The sequence below is a fragment of the Herpailurus yagouaroundi genome, unplaced genomic scaffold (genome assembly GCF_014898765.1).
Source record: "Herpailurus yagouaroundi ecotype Mexico unplaced genomic scaffold, PumYag 159, whole genome shotgun sequence".
NCBI classification, from domain to species: Eukaryota; Metazoa; Chordata; class Mammalia; order Carnivora; family Felidae; genus Herpailurus; species Herpailurus yagouaroundi.
The window spans coordinates 72,438,807-72,456,077 of record NW_024412400.1 but is presented as its reverse complement, the minus strand read 5'-3'; the positions used below and the strand labels follow the sequence as shown (position 1 = coordinate 72,456,077).

The window sequence follows — 17,271 nt, the reverse complement described above, 5'->3', positions numbered from 1 at the left end:
GTATATTACATACTAAAGATCCATTCATTCAACAAATATTTTTAAAGTACCAACCATGCGGCAGGAGGTATATTGTGCTGATACATCCGTGCAAAAGCAGAAACACTCCTCTCTGATCGCATGGAAATAACATTGCATAGAGAGAGACAGACAATAAATAAAATATGTAAAATACATGGGATATTAGATGATGTTAAGTGCTAGGGAAAAAAACAAATCATGGAAGGCCTCTAGGGACTGGGGTTTGGAATTTTAAATAGGGTGCTCAAAAATGAATTGAGGGTGGGGTGAGTAGGGCGAGTCTTTATTCACTCAATGATAGGGAGGTAACTTGTGATAGCTAAATCAGAACAGAAGTAAACTCAGGGACACCTGGGTGGCTCAGTTGGTTAAGCCTCCGACATGGGCTCAGGTCATGATCTGAGGACCGTGAGTTGGACTCCCGCATGGAGCTCTGTGCTGACAGCTGGGAGCCTGGAACCTGCCTCGGATTCTGTCTCCCTCTCTCTATACTCCTCCCCTGTTCGCTCTTTCGCTCTTTCTCGCTCTCTCTCTCTCTCTCAAAAATGAATAAACATTAAAAATTTAAAAAAAATTAAAAGAACAGAAGTAAACTCTTCGGAAACCCCCACGCTCAGCCCATTATGTCTGTGCGATGACAGGCTCAGTCGGTATGGATGGCTCTGGAGACACAATGCATTTTCCTCCCACTTTTCTTACATCTGACCATCTACTGTGCCGGAATCTCCGTGCATGCGGCCGCCGCACCTGAACGCCTTGCGCGACCACCACTCACGGGCACTTTGCCGGCCGCGTGCATGCACCGCCTTCGGGCCTCTCACGGGCCCACCGGGAACGCGCGCGCGTGCCCGGCCCCGCGGCCTCTCGGCAGAGACGCGGCCGGGAGGGCGGCGCGCGCCCCGCTCGGCAGCTGCTGCGGCGGCTGGTGTGGGCGCTCACGTCAGGGTTGGGAGGAGAAGGGGGTTCGTGACGAAGATAGAGAGACATGAGGCAGCCCGGCAGGAAGCGAGAGAGTTCGGTGGCGGAGTGAGTTTTAGAAACGCCCGGCGAAGCAGGACCTGAGCCTGCGGGTGAGCTTGGCCGCCTGGGCTCCTCATCTCCTTCGCGCGCTCTCCTGTGTCCGCTTTCAGCACCCCGAGCGGAGAACAGTTCCCGGCAGCCTACAGAGCGGCCAGGGGGCCACAGTGGCCGGGCTACCTGGAGCCTTCCACCCGGCTCAGGGGCACCGTCTGAGAACACACTGTGCACGCCGTCTTCTCCCCTCTGTTGGTGTGCAAGTAAACACGAGGGAAAGCATCCGGCGGCCTCAGGGAGCCCTGAAGAAGCCGAAGCAGAATGTACCAGGGACACATGCAGGTAAGACATTTCCACCGAACTGGAAAGAAATCTTGGGGGGCTAATTTAAGAGCAAGGTGGCTCACTAAGTTATTGTGGTCAGGCGCTGCCTTCACACAGTTCAACAAGTGAAGTGGTGCAACATGACCATGACATTTCTGTCCAGTAAACTAGACAGGTTTCTGAGGGTGGGAGAAAGGGAGGAACGACCTCGGAACTTCGACTGGGGAAGTTTGTTTTCTGTGCATTCCCTGAGCCTGTTTCTTTAAACAAGATCAAGGAATCCAAACAGAGGAAACCTGGAGATGACTGTGTTTCCGTTGTAATCCTCTATTGATGCAACTCGGCATGTATGTCAACTGAAGGGCAAACAATAATAGAAAGACAAAGCTTTTCCTTTACCATCTGCAAAGGTTTCTTGACAGAACACTTTGCCACTTTTGTATAATTTTTTAAATGGTTTGTGCTGTATTTTCCCCCTTCAGAGAGTGGGACATTGTCACCTATCTCTACAGTCACAGGATGACTTGGGAGGATGAATTTCAAACATATGTCCAAGAGACTCTAATGTTTTTCAGGGAAGATGCTGCCTCTGGTTGTTAATGCTCATCTGAGCTGAGCCTCTGCTTCTCTCTGATGCACTCTACTCTCTTGGGAAAAATTATTTTAACCTTGACTTCAGTTCTCATTCACATGGTTGGTTCTTCCTTACAAAGGCAGCTGTACACTTTGGGGAAAAAAAATACTAACTCAGCTTCCTAAAGTATGAACTGAGCTCTTTTTGCTGTTCTAAATGCTTTAGTCATCAGGTTTGATGTTTGGAGTTCCTTTCCATTCCAAAGATGGTCAAATATAGTCATCATATGTGGTATCTTCACACTAGGGTAACATGTGTGAATATTGACGATGTTGCTTCTGTGTCTTTGGAGCAATTGAAAATAGGTAGATATGTTATTGCATTCATAATTTAGTATTACCAAATATTTAATTTCTAAGTCTGTTGGGAAATTCTCTTAGACTGTAATTTATTTTTATATAAAACGGTATAATCAGTGTCATAAGTTTTGTAAGATTTCTGAATCAGCACTATCAGAATTCCAAAACCATTTCCCATATTACTGACATCATCCTGTTTGAAAATTATTAATGGAATTCTATCACAGTTGGTGGACAATAATTAGTCACTGAAGTATATTTCTAAGTATATATAATAGATATGGTCTACATGTTTCTTATTAAAGCTACGTTAATTGGAAAGTTTAACAACAAAGGAGCATTCAAACATCCAGAAATGTTGAATTCAGACTGCTGAAAAAATTAACAAAGGATCATTACTATAGTTTTATGTTTCATATGTCCCTAAGAATGATACTTACAATTTTCTATATTATCTATTTATTATCCCTAAGCAGTTTCTTCACTGGAGTAAAATAGGAAGGTTTTACTGAATAGTGTCAATCTTCAGAAAATTGCTCATTCACACAAAATTCACAATTGGTTACTTGGGGAATTTACAAAAACTTTTCACATTATTTTTTTGTTGTTTAAAATATGTTTTTGTGAATGAAGAATTGAAGCAACAGTCTGGTAAATCCAGGCACCCAAAAACAATTCTAACCCAGTTTTCTGAATATTTCAAGGGAGGATGTTAGTGAAATTTGAATCACCTAGAACAATGTCTGAGGGTTTCATTTTACTTTGGAAGAATAAACAATATGTAAGATTCTGCACATGCTCCCAACTTCACGTTTTTTTTTTTTTTTTGCTTGTGCACTACTGTAACAGCAAATATGATGGCTTGCAGTAAAACTCACAAATCTTTGCTGCCAAGCTTAACTTGAAAACATTACTAAATAAAGACTGTAATCAATTTGCTTGCCAAAATTTCAGAGCACAATACTTTTTTTCCCTATTTACTATTGACCATTAATGTTAAATATAAAGCTTCTATGGCTTTAATAGTGTAGTAGCTATTAAATGATATATATGATCATCTGAGTGGGATTTCCTCTTCCCCAGAAATAATGCCTATTACAACCTGATTTATAATATTTGCTTACATTTGAAAAGGCCAGTCTCATTCCCAGAGAATAGTATTGAGCCTGTAGACAAAATCTCCATTGTGCTGATATATTCAGGGTAAATAAAGAAGCCTTCCTTATCAGAGATAGCACCATCTTTCTGTGTGTCCCTGATGGTAATCACAAAGGAGCAGACATATCGCCCAAACACTCCAAATTTTTAATTTTTAATTTTTTAATTTGTGATTAAAAATCTGAATATTTATTTGGTAAGTTGGACTAGGAATGAGTAGATTTACTAACACTTCTGCCAACTTTGGAGTTCATTTGAAACACTGGTGTTACTTGGCTGATATCTTAAAATGAGAGTGAAAAAAAAACATTTGCAATCATTTGCTGTGCCTTCTAATTCTTCTCTTTTCTGTAGAGATTCTAAAATAAAATGTTTGTAAATAGGCAGTCTTGAGTGGGGAAGGTATTCACAAGAAGCCTTAAAAAATAGTTTAATTTAAAAACTCCTGGAGTGCCTTTGTTTTTACAACTAAATGATTTTGTAAATAAAATCTATTAAGTCTTTCACATATAGCTAATTTTCCAGTTTACCATAGAACCTGAATTCATTTTAGAAGCCACAGACTTTCAAAAGCATACTCTGCTAGCACCTTTGAAGATAAAAGTTGACATCCATTGTAGATAGATAAAGCAGAGCATGGCAGCATATATTTCTTGGTTTCATAGTAAATGCCACAGGTATATTTCTTAGGAGCAGGGCTCTAGAGTTGCACTGTTTTCCAACTGCCTCACTAGTTATTTCCAAGGGGAATTTATCACCCAAGCAACTTAAGCAAAGCTCGTTTCCTTAGTGACTATTTTAGATTTACTTTTTTTTTTTCCATTTGACCAAGAGGGCCAATGGTGATTAAATATATTTTAGAATCAGTTCAGACAAAACTCTTTATTCCTATTAGATACCCTTCAGTCTTAATCCTTTCAATACCTCTGTATGCTCTGTACTGCAATGCTTATTTGTACATGTGCATGTGAGTTAACAGTGCCAATTAGAGCAAAATAATTACATGTCTCTGAATATTTCCTTAGCCAAACTTTTTTTTCTGGGAAGGTATAAATATAGACCAATGTAATTTCAATTTTGAACTGAGGGTTTGTTTGTTTTTTTTTAATGAAGCATCCTCAGTAATGCTTTTGTTATAAAAGAAAATTATTTCAGAAGGCAGTCAAACAAAAAATCTAATTGTAATTGTAACTGATCTTCATTATGAGCCTTCTAAACCAGACTTTTTTTTTTTTTTTATTTACTTAAGCTGGCTAAGGAAACATTCCACATCCTCTGGCTTCACAAGACATTAACTAAAGAAAATTTAAGTGACAATAATTGTAAGATTGTTAACAGCTCTAAAGTAGCCGTTTTATTTATTTTCCCCAAAGGAGTTTTGTGTTTGTATTTATTTTTGACATTACTTAGCTTTAAAAAAAAATCTTCATGAAGGGGAACAGGTTGGGTAACATGAACTATGCTAATAAAGTAGATCTGGCCACAGGAGATTCATTTAGTTTCACTAGAAACAACAAATATAAGAAGCCAATCCAAGATAAGGTTATAAAATGTTATTTCAACATCTGTAATAGTAGTTTGTCATAATTGAGACCCTCAAGCAAAACTGTAAACTAAGTAATATTTGTCATGGGTATTTCCACTTCTCTAGAAGATCCATTTTCTCTTCCTTGATGCCACCATTTTCTATCCTATGTCATTCCCTTTATCAACCTTTTGCTAACAAAGATATAATTAATACTAATACACCACATATACACATACACACACCCTGCAGTGGTATTTGCATTTTCAGAGGAGAATCTTTGAAGATTAGCTTGCTGGAGGGGATGTTTTAAAGAAAATGAGGCAATGCTGACCTGAGACTGGGGTTGGTTGTTTTGGTCAGATGTAGCTGCTGCCTTTCCCTTTCCCCCATCTCAAATGGCACCTGCCCAACCTCCTCAAGGTCTTCCTATGAATGATAATCAGCATTAATACTCATTTATTGAATGAATGTATAGTCTGAAATAGTATTAACTAGAATTCTGGTGAAGGAAATACATGTGCAGTGGGGCTCATGCTCAAATTATGACACAAGCTCCAGCAAGATGTTGAAGTGCTTTCTGATATATTTATAGCAAATCATGCTTGATATGGGAGTAATAGTGAGCTTCTAACACTTAAAATTATAATACTTATGGTATAATATTGATTAACCTGAAAACATCATTCCCCAGTCATACTGGCCAACAGTTTATATAATACACTTACTAAAAGACACACAATATGTTCTTCTGAGATTTTGTTTATGGTTTATAAACATTCTTCCTAAAAACACATGTTTTAAGGAAAAAACCTCCAGCACATGAATGTTTTGATTATAACACATTTTTAAAGTAAAGACTAAGAAAAAGTTAGAAGAGAACTTGTTAATTTTAAAATCTTGAATCTCTAGTATTACTACAGCCAACCTAGGAAACATTAAGGTGTGATGTATCACATGTAGTCAAAACATCTGGCAGTCTCCTTTTTCACACTTTTCATTGAGATCACATGTTGCCAACACAGGCATAAGCTAGAGCTCTTTAAAGGTTTTATATTCTAGAATTAACTTCTTGATGCACCCATGGAATAACTAGTGTGCATTTCCTGCATTACAAGTGAAGATAAGCCCCACTTTAATGTTTCCTTATTAAGAGACTTAAGTCCAATCTGAGTGTTTTGTGGCATCTAAACATGCTATAATTTCAAATACACTGATAGAGGAAATGGGGTTGCCAAGTTTCTGAAAATGTATCACCTTTTTATAATTAAGAATTTATTTACTACAGCATGTAACCCACGTATCAGGTACCAAGACCAGAGTGCTATGAATTAAGGGTTACATTTCTGTTAATGACCCCTTCCTTCATCTCCACCTCACCCATTTCCACCCGTCTTCCCTGTGCCATCTCCTTTACTAAGGAAACCAAATTGAAAACTTCTTTCCCCATTCTATTCAGAAAGATTTTTGTGTTTTATATATTAGCATATTATACAGGAAGATAGTTAATACCCTATTGGTTAAATATCCAGATCATTGCTGAGTGTTGAGACCTCAGAGTATAATATAACACACTGCCAGTGTTGTCTTAGTATGTCATTTTTGACTGATCTTTATAAGTGCCAGTATACTACTTCTATTGAAACTCCATTAGATAAATGACCATTATTATTCTCCGTGTGAAACTTTACTAAAATGATCATTCTTATGTATAATTTTTAGGCAATCACTGTTAGAGATTGCACAGATGAAAAAAAAAGTGAGCTCATTTAGAGAGGAAGAGGCTAGTTATCCACCATTTCATTCAAGAGTAACACATAGAAGCTTGCCAGCAGCTCTGAAATGGGGGGAACCTGAGCCAAGTGGGAGAATTTGCATTGAAGGTGCTTACAGAACTCCCCCAAACCCCTGCTCATGCATAGATTCCTCTGAAAAACAATAAAAACAACAACAGGAAAACCCTGCAAGTGGGACTTGGTGTAGTGAAAAAAAATTTTTTTCCAAATAGAATGCCATATGGTGATCTATAAAGTCATGAAGATTCCAAGAGATGATTGGTGTTGTAATGCCAGAAATCTACCTAGGTAACCACAAAATTCCCACTCTCACACACCCTCTTAAAATTTGTGTATTTTTTAAAGCAACTGGTATGGTAGAGGAATTCAAACCATTTTATATGATTAATTATTGAAGGAACTGGAGATGTTTAGTTTGGAAAGTAAAGACTCAAAGAGACCGCGATGACTCTATATAAATGCTTGAAGAATCATTATGCAGGAAGAGGCTAGAATTGTTCTGTATGGTCTTGAGGGTTAAAACTGGTATTGTATCAGGGTGAAATGAAAATTCCTGTGATAATAAAAGGACCCTGGATACATTACCCAGTTGCTACTGAGTGAGATGCCTGTTTGGAGATGGACAAAGCCTAGAATGAAGGGAAGAGAGCTGAAGGTAGGCATGGGTCCCTGTGCACACACAAGCTTCTGTTCCTAGGCCATTATGCCTTGTAGGAAAAAATCCAATAAAAAGCACCATAAGATGGTATATGTGTTTGTGTGTGCATGTCTGTGTGTCATGCCAAAAATAGTTATAGTCGAAGTAATGATCTAAAATAATCAAAATTCATGATATGCTGGGGGATTAATTCATGGCTACCTAGAAGTAGACAGAGCCATGCCAGTAGGCAAAATGATCAAAAGTAGTAAAAGGTCAGAAAATATGGAAGCTCTTTAAGGAAAAAAGAGACAGGAAAACATTTAAACATCATGAGAAGACGAAGCTGCTGGAGTTGTGAAACATCTTTTTACCTCCTTTCACATGGGTGTTAACTGTAACATGCATGCTTATACTGAATCCTTTGGTCACATGGGAATGTAACATCTGATTGGGCAGGTGATTATGTGCACATGAAACACTTGGGATTTTGTTGGAAATGCAGAATCTCAGTTCCCACCCCAGACCTACTGAATCAGAAATGAAATTCCTCAAGATACCCAGTGATTGATATATATATGTATGTGTATATATGTGTGTATATATGTATATATATGTATGTATATATACATACATACACATATATATGTATGTGTGTGTGTGTATATATATATATATATATATATTTTTTTTATGTTTGAGAAGCACTTATCTGAAAACATTTACATGGAGAACAAGGCCTGATTTGTTTCACTGAGACCCTAGCAAAAAGCTTGATTCTTGGGTAGCTTTCTGAGATCACAGATACATGATGGTGTCCCTGACAGAGGGGCTGATAAAAGCAACTATCACAATTATGTTTGAATAGAGTTTCCTCCTTATATCAGTATCATAACCTCCACCCAGTTGGTTGTAGTTTTTCTGTCTGGAGAAAACACAAAAAACCGATTATATTCCACCTGAATAAAACAAACCTTCAAGTAGCTAGAGAATTATCATGTCCTCATCCCATTAAATCTTTTCTTCTCCAAGATAAACAACCCAGTTCACTCAATAATTTTTCATGATGACATTTTTGATGTTTTAATGGCTCCACGAAAGTATGGCCCTCTGAGCAAGATACACTACTCAAGATGTGACCTGACCAATGCCAAGCCTGTGAGACTGTTTAACTCTTGGGAAAGACATCTATTCAGACAGCTTTACGATCTCTAGACTAAATTGTTCTCCAAATTGTTTTGATGTTTCTATTCTCTGAATAACTTGGGAGTTATCTCACAGTTGCTAATCTTTATACCAGAATAATCTTGGACCCAAATGTCCTCATTAGAATATTCTAGGTTACAGTCCCGCATCGAAAGAACTGGTACAGAACTGCACACCTAAACCCAGGCTTCTTCTCTCCACCAGCACAAAAGTAACATCTAAGGAGCGAGGTCATCATGAACATTTTCTAAGACCACTGACGCCAGACACCTTGACACCAGGACCACTGGCTCCAAGGCATAAACGACTCATGAAGGACACCTGAGCACTTGCCCTTGTTTTGACCAGTTCCTGGATGCCTGACAGAACATGTACACCAGACCAACATCCTCAGTAAAAACTCCAGACCCCAAGCAAAGACGAGACTCATTCTCCTTTTCCTTTCTGAGTCTCCTAGATGCTTGGTCTGTATCTGCCCTCTCTAGATCTTCAATAAATGCTACTTTCACTTCCTCCCAAAAAAAAAAAAAAAGAATATTCTAGGTTAACAGTTCCTTATGTCTCCAACAATTGCACTCATGTTCAGTTTTGGGGTCATAAAATCCTGAGTTTGAAAGACTCTTGAAAGTGTTGTGTTCAACCATCTCATTTCACAGATGATGAAATTAAGGTTCAGAAAAGTAAAAAAAATTGCTCACAAAGTCCCACACAAGTTAGCAGAGCTAGCACTTGAGGGAAAGCTGCCTTCCCCCAGTGTGCTATTTCCATTAAACTATTTTTCTTTATTTCGATATTTATTACAAGCAAAAAAAATCTAAGTGAAAAATAAACAGTATAATAAACTGCTCAATATCCCCAAATATCTTGGTGTTTAGCATTTAGTCACAAAAATTGATATTTTTCTGCTTTTCAGTTTTAGTCTATTTGATATTTTATATATTCAGTTTGGTAGTCATTTGGTTGCCAGTGGAAGAAAGTCTGATCTGTGCATGTGTTTTAAAAGTGGAATGAGGCACGGTGAAAAGTTGTATCATTTGTTAAAGGTGTTTCTCCTTGGACTGACTTGATTGACCATTTGAGTAAACTGGTTGGAGTCTTGGTGGTTTGATAGGTTCTTGGAACTAGCTGCCTAAATATACAAGTTAATCAGCCTTGGGGTTCTTAGCTATAAGCATTGGAAACCAACTCTGGCTCATTTAAGCAGAAAAGGGATTTATGAAAAGTATATATTGACAATTAATAAACATAGGAGGAATGATGAAAATCAAAAAATCACCATTTTGCAATCCTCATAGTAAAAATTGATTCAAGCAAGAATGATAAATGGATGCTGAATCTGAGCTGAAGAAGGGGGCAGTTTGAGGAGAAACAGGACATTTATATAACATCAAAATATCAACCATCTAAATTACAAGAGAAAAATATAATAACTTTTCAGTGAAGAAATTGGACAACATCCTAACTAAGTAATCAAAATCAACATCACCAATATGGTAATCATCTGCATATTATCTCTGGATGTGATGCCCTGAGAAGGACACAATATCACTCATATAATATTACTGCTAAGAATTAGCAACTTGAATCTAATCATGAGAAAATCTCAGACAAACCCCAAATGAGGGATATTCTATAAAATAAACAGATTATTTTTTCAAATGTGTCAATATCTTGAAAAACAAGGAAAAACTGATATATTTACACATTAAAAGAAGACTTAAGAGATATGACAAGTAAATGCAATATATGATCCTGTGTTGGATCGTGGACTGGGAAAGAAAATTGTTATAGAGCACACTGTTGGCATAATTGAAATATGAATATAGACTGGAGATTAGATTAATATTAGTGTTACATTTCCTGAATTTGATAACTAAACTGTGGCTGAGTAAGAGAATACCCTTGTTTTTAGGAAATACATGCTGCAATATAAGGAGGTAAAGGGGCGTAGTGTATGTAACCTACTCTAAAGTGATTTAGAATAATGTAAATAATACTATGTATAATATAATTACATAAAGAGAGTGAGAGAGAGAGAAACAGAGAAAGAGAAAGAAAAATATAGGAAATCTTAAGAATTGGTAAATCTGGGGAAAGGGTGTTATGGAAGTCCATTGTTCTATACATGCAGTTTTTTTGCAGCTAGATATTTTTTCAAAATAAAAAGTTTCTAAAAGTGTTTTTTTTAAGTACATTGGGGCACTCACAGACTTCTAGAACTAGGCTTGGGATGGAGAGACCAGGCATCAGGCAGGGCACAGCCTCAGTCAAACCTCAAACCAGGCTAGTGCAGACCCCACTGCTGTCCTCACAGAAAAGAAACCTCAGTTTGCACCCTTATACCCTAGACTTGGGCACTGGTTCAGCTGCTCCTCACTGCTGCTGCTTCCATGGAAACCCCTGTTGGATCTTCAGCTGCTCCCCCACCCATTTCCAGGATGAATTCTCTACTGTGACTGCTTCTGTGTGCCCCGAAAATCCCAATTCAAAGTGGGGACAGATGTGGCTGGTTGGTGGAGCTGAATCACACATCCGTACCCTTTTGCAAGGTAGTTTGGAAAAGTGCATATCTGCTTACCACCAAGACTCCAAAGGTAGGCGATTTTCCAAATACAGAGTTTATTTGGGAAAGTTAAAAAAAAAAAAAGTCAATGCCCACTATTACATGTTATAGATATTGCTTGAAAGTAAAATAGATGCCTCTCTATATTGACTTGACTAAAGTCAAGTCTGCCTTCAGGGAGAATAGTTAAAAGAAAATAATTTTCTTTAAGCTTTTGTTTGGTGCTGCCTGCTATTACATGCAGGCCTATAGAATACAGTAAAACTAGAATATATTGGTTTATTAAATCATGCAGCAAAGAAAAACAGAATGATCCCTCCATCATCCATCAATGTCCATCTACTGCTCACTCCTATTCTTCTTGAAAAATTGGAAAGAGCTCTGTGAAGAATTTAGTAATTAATCAGGGAATTAAAATACATATCATGTACTTTACTGATAAGAACATTTTTTTATCCATATGCAGGAATTTAATATGGAAAACTGGACACGTTAGTGTTTCATATTCATTCAAAGGATGATTATAATAAAAATGCCCTGTGTATTTGAGTCTTTAATTACTGATATGCAATCTATTATATAAGTCTTTAGTAAGATATATGTAAGACAAAAAAAAAGTGTTCTTAAGCTTGAGGCAAGATTAAATGAAAATAGAAGCTTAGAAATATAAAGGTCTTTAGAGTTCATATAGCACAACTTTGTCACTTCATATATGAGGAAAGTGAGGGCTAGGTCTTGATGGAATTAGTTGCCTCTCTTCAAAATGGAAAAAAAAGTATGCTGAAAGCCTTTTGATGGCATGTATCATACATCACTTAATAATCCTCATACCTGAAGAGGCACAACATACTTGTGCTCCAGGATCAGACAGCCCCAAGTCCAAACCCTGGCTTCCCTAACATATTGTCTGTGTGATCTTGCTCTAATAATGTACCTTCTCTAAACCAATAAATGTACCCATACATTGTGATGACTTACTCAGGATTAGCTCTTTTGTTTTTATGGAACTGGCAAAGTGTTTTCTATACATTGTGTGTGAAGGAAGTGGTTCTGCCATAGCAGTGCCTGTCATAATTGGTTGTCTGCAGTAGTGGCAGACGCTTGATTTTCTTGTTCTCTCGCTGTGCTGCATGTCTTTTTCATTTCCCCATCCCAAACGCTTACCTTCTGTACACTGAATATTTACTCATCCTTCAATATTGCACTTAAATGTTATCTCTTCAGTGAGTGCTCTTCTGTGCCCCCACCAGTGTTCTCCCATATTCTCCCACACAATGCAGAATTAGCGATCTCCTCCTCAATGTTTCCTTAACATCTTAAATTCATCACTAATACAAATAATTACCATATAGCTTTAATTACTTGTTTCTGTCAATCTCTCCAACTAGTAAGCCTATCTGTGGCAGCGACTATATCCAATATATCTTTGTATTCCTGGAGACTATTAGAATTAGGTACATACTATTAATGTAGTATTTACTGAATGAATGAATGAATGAATGAATGAAATACTGAGAAGAGTCCCTTACTGTCCTGAATAAGGACTCCAAAGTGCGATTGGGATAGTCTTCCTGATTCTAAGACACACACACAGCCCCAGAATCTGGTCTATTCCCATGATTTTCAGGAGTGAATGCATATGAAGTGAAGTTTCCACACACTTGAAAGGGAATCAATTACAGGGAAACCTTATAAACCTTATAATTAGATTGCCACTGTAATTAACCAACACTCTGCTGTCAAAGCAGTCTACACAATTTAATGGGTTCAAACCCTTTAAAGCCTAAGGACAGTCTGGAGCTGCAGACTTAGAAACATAATAGATTCTCCTAATGGTTTCTAACTATATCTATAAGTGACCAAGGTCATTTGGAATTAGAATCCATGCCTCTAAGGTTCTAGACACCTCTTCACCAGCTCAGATAGTTGTCAGCAGAGATTTTGATCATAGTGCTAACACACACACCCGTGAGACCGCTGAGATGACAGAACATCAGTTAGAACTGCCCTAGGAGGCCGTCATTTGCTTACACCCAGTTGTAAGAGGTTGCTTATACCTCCAGACCTCACCTCCCCATTTACACACACACACACACACACACACACACACACACACACACACATTATTCCAAGGATCCAAGGAAGGAGCTGCACTCACAATGGTCATCCAAGGGACATGTCAATTTTGTAAGACTGTCTGAATATGGAGATCTTCTTATGTTTCCCACAGTTATTTTCACATGGGAGCCTGAGATATGTAGGAGCAATTCTTCCCATCAGGTACAGGGTAAAAAGATTGAAATATTACATGTCAAAGCTTTCTCTAATAAGAGAGAAGAAATAACTATGCCAGTGATATGTGTCCCACTTCTGATCAGATTATAAAAAGGGATCTTCCCTGGGGAGCCAAATACATGGACTCTCTTTTTTCCTGGAGGACACAGCCTCACACCCAGTCACATGATTTAGAAAGTGGAGTTAGGGGGTTGGATTTCAGACCTGACTTGTGCCCTCTCATCCAGACATCCTTGTACAACCAATATGTACAATCATATGTATGACTCTGAAGACGGTCTCCTCTACGAACATTCTAATCTGTGGTGTGTGTGTGTGCGTGTGTGTGTGTTTGTGTGAAGGGGCATGATGAAAGGTGAAGAAGTGAGCTCTATTTTATCAAAGATATTCAAACACAGATTGGATGTGGGTTTACTAGTCTTTATGGAAGATGGTTGGCTTAGAGGATTACTGGCTTTCCTTCTAGGATTCTATTTTTTTCAGGCCCTTAATTAGTGATACAATACATCTCTGAATGTTGGTCAGGGCAGATTTCCCCAGTTCACTAATAACCGTATCTTGGAAAATAAATTAAAAGGCTTTGCTAACATCAAGATACTTGTTATTTCTTATGAAGTCAAAGATCAACCTTCCCTAATACTTCAAGGGATGTACTGCTTGGGAGGATCCTGCCATACCTCTTCCCCTACCCTTATTCTGCAAATGACAAGAGATATTTTTCTACAAAGCTATCCTCAATATAGCAGAACTCTCAGCTATGATAGAATACTGATTATCTCTGCTACAATAGTCACATTTTGTGAAAGCCTTATAAAAGTTAATCTTTAGAATGCTTTAGTGAGGTTGGCATAGGATAGATATTTTATCTTTGTTATGCTGATAGAATGCAACTGACAAGGTTTGAGTGCCTCACCCAAACCCCTACATCAAATCAGTTGGGAGACCAAAATTTGGGTCTATCTGGTTTCTTTACTCTATTTCTTGAGCCTACATAGCAAATTCAGGTCACATCTCTACATCAGTACCTCACCTATTCCAAACTGACTCAACTAACAGTGAGGGTACAAAAAAAGATTTTGCAAGTTTTCTGGAATATTGCATGGTCTTGGAGGGTAGAAATCTCTGAGGCATTCTTTCTGTCATTTATACAGGACAGGTACTAAATCCATACAGCTTTATCAGTTCTCTGAATTCAGCATCTGCATATATTTATTTAGTACCTTGAGAGTACCTTTGTGTGTGATGGGGTACACTCTCCTAGTGGAGTACAGGGCAGCTGTGAAACATCCATATTTTTGTACAGAAAGCCTCCCTAGAATCAAAATACCCAGCAAGCCAGGAAAATAGCAAAGCTGTGGGATTCACCAGAGCTCAGAAGCCCAGTGTAGATCCTTCTGTGTTGCATGTATAGAAGCAGAATCTTGGGTTGTGTGTATAAATTAAGCCAAGATGTCCCCCCTCCAAAATCTGTCACTTACCTAAATATTTAAATTTTATGTTTTACTTTTTATTTTATAAAAAATTCAAGGGGCTCCTGGGTGGCTCAGTTAGTTGGGCATCAGGTTCTTGATTTTGGCTCAGGTCATGATCTCATGGTTCATGGGATCGAGCTCTGCATGGGGCTCCGTGCTGTCACACGGAGCCTCCTTGGGATTCTTTTTCCCTCTCTCTCTGTCCCTCCACTGCTTGCATGTGCATGCGTGCACTTTCTCTTTCTCTCTCAAAAAAAAAAATAATAACAATAATAAAAAAATAAAATAAAATACGTGACTTCAGTATTGAAAAATTAGTCACTGTTTACTTGGGGGAGGTCTCTTATTTTCTTCCTCTCTTAGACATCCATTTTTTCAGGGAACGAGCAAATTCCAGCTTTGTTTAAAGAGAACTTCTAAATGGCAAGATCAAGATTACTGTGAAGGAAATATACATAGCTCTTACTAATCTCAATTGATGTTAAAATATCTGTTTAAAATGGAGACACTGCAAAGCATAAGAGACTCTTAAAAACTGAGAACAAACTGAGGGTTGATGGGGAGTGGGAGGGAGGGGAGAGTGGGTGATGGGTATTGAGGAGGGCACCTTTTGAAATGAGCACTGAGTGTTGTATGGAAACCAATTTGACAATAAATTTCATATATTGAAAATAAATAAATAAAAATAAAAAATAAAATAAAATAAAAAAATAAATAAATAAATAAAAATAAAATGGAGGCACTGGTCCCTGATTTCTTGAAATTGATTTTGAACTTTCCATTACTTTAGGAGCAGAAGGTCAAAATTAACATTATAAAAATCAGAATGTGATAGTATTGATCAACTAATTCAATGTAAAATTAAAAGTACCAAAATAAAAGTCATAATTTCTTTCATAGTTGATTTTATTCAAATTAATCTTTCAGGGATCAACTCCCAGCATGTTCATGTAATTTTTCCCTGGTTTCAGAATCAATGATAAAAGAATGTAAATGTTCTGTGTTATGTAAAGGAAGCATTAACTAATGTTCTGTCTGAAGAGTTAAAGTACAGTCTTTTGCACCTAGTTTGTCAAAAGTTATTTTAGCTGTAGCTTGTACTGTACGTAATTCTGCCATTTTACTTACTTTTTAAACTAATTCTTCCATTTTTAAGAAATGGATAGTCAGCCTGTTTGCAGGTAAGGAAATGTTAAAGTAGCTAAGCTGAAAACATAGTTAATCTGGCATCTGTGCTCATCTTAAATATATATCTACAAACAAGTTATTTTTTTCCAACTAAATACCAGTATCACTAACTGACCTCTACCTGGTCCAACCCAAAATCAATATGTCTCAAACTGGATGTGTTATCACCACCAACAACCTCCCATAAAGTCTGCCTCTTCTCTTGTTTTCCAAGATTGTTTAATAGAACCACCATCTACTCAGTTACCTAAATTAGAAACCAGGAGCCATTCTCTCCTCTTCCTCCTTCATCCTTACTCCTCTTTCTTTCTTACTCCCAGAATCAAATCTAAATGTTCTAGCCCTTGCCTCCTAATTCACTCCTACCCTGCGCTGTCTCTCCATCCTAACAGCCATCATCTTAGATTACTTTATCACCCTTACCTAAAGAGTCACTCTGTGCCCCCCCACCCCCGCCCCTGCCTCCAGCCCCACAGCTAGTCCTTTTGCTCAGGGTCACATGTATTCTACCACTATCTTTGCTGCAGCATTGATTTGATCATATCACTCCTCTATTTAAAGTCCTTTCAAGGTGCACCATCATCTGTAACAATGTTTTTCCAAATGCAATCTTTGATTGAATTGTTATCTACAATATTTGTTTAAAATCCAGATTCTTGGACCCCACTGCAGCCCTATCGAATCAGGCTCCATGAGAGTAAGGCCTGGGAATTTTCACTTTAACACTGTGCAGGTGAATTTAGTGCACACTGAAATGTGAAAACACTGGCCTCCAGAATAAGATATGACTTGAAGGGCCCACTTTCTGGCATTCTCATTTACAGCTTCCCCATGAGCACTCTGGACCCTAGTCTTGCTAAATTTTGGTGTTTCCCCAACTGCACCTGTGCTTCCATGTCTCTGGCCTTCTGTAATGATGTTTTCTCTGACCAAAACACTCACCATCTCACCAGCTTGGTTAATCCCTCTTCATCCTTCAGAACTCAGGTCAAGGGTTATTTCCTACAGTGAGTCTTTCCTGAGTTGCCAGGACTGAGGTAGATACCCTCCTCTATGCTTTCTTACACCATGTGCTTGTGCAGACCTGTGTCTTACCTCCCCTCACCCTATTCTCTGCTGAGTTCCCTTGGCTGTGTCTT

General features: G+C 38.0%; 1 protein-coding gene across 4 annotated transcripts in view; it reads left to right on the top strand.

Annotated features, from left to right (window-relative positions):
• Positions 1–929: 929 nt before the first annotated feature.
• PEX5L (peroxisomal biogenesis factor 5 like) overlaps positions 930–17,271 on the top strand; it is a 228,479-nt gene continuing 212,137 nt past the window's right edge. For 3 of the 4 annotated variants that reach the window (XM_040480844.1, XM_040480840.1, XM_040480837.1), the window contains exon 1: positions 931–1,377. In XM_040480844.1, the coding sequence (XP_040336778.1) occupies positions 1,357–1,377 (21 nt within the window). In that variant the 5' untranslated portion in view covers positions 931–1,356. Of the gene's footprint in view, positions 1,378–17,271 lie in introns of all 4 variants that reach the window. The other variant, XM_040480841.1, reaches the window with a different exon arrangement.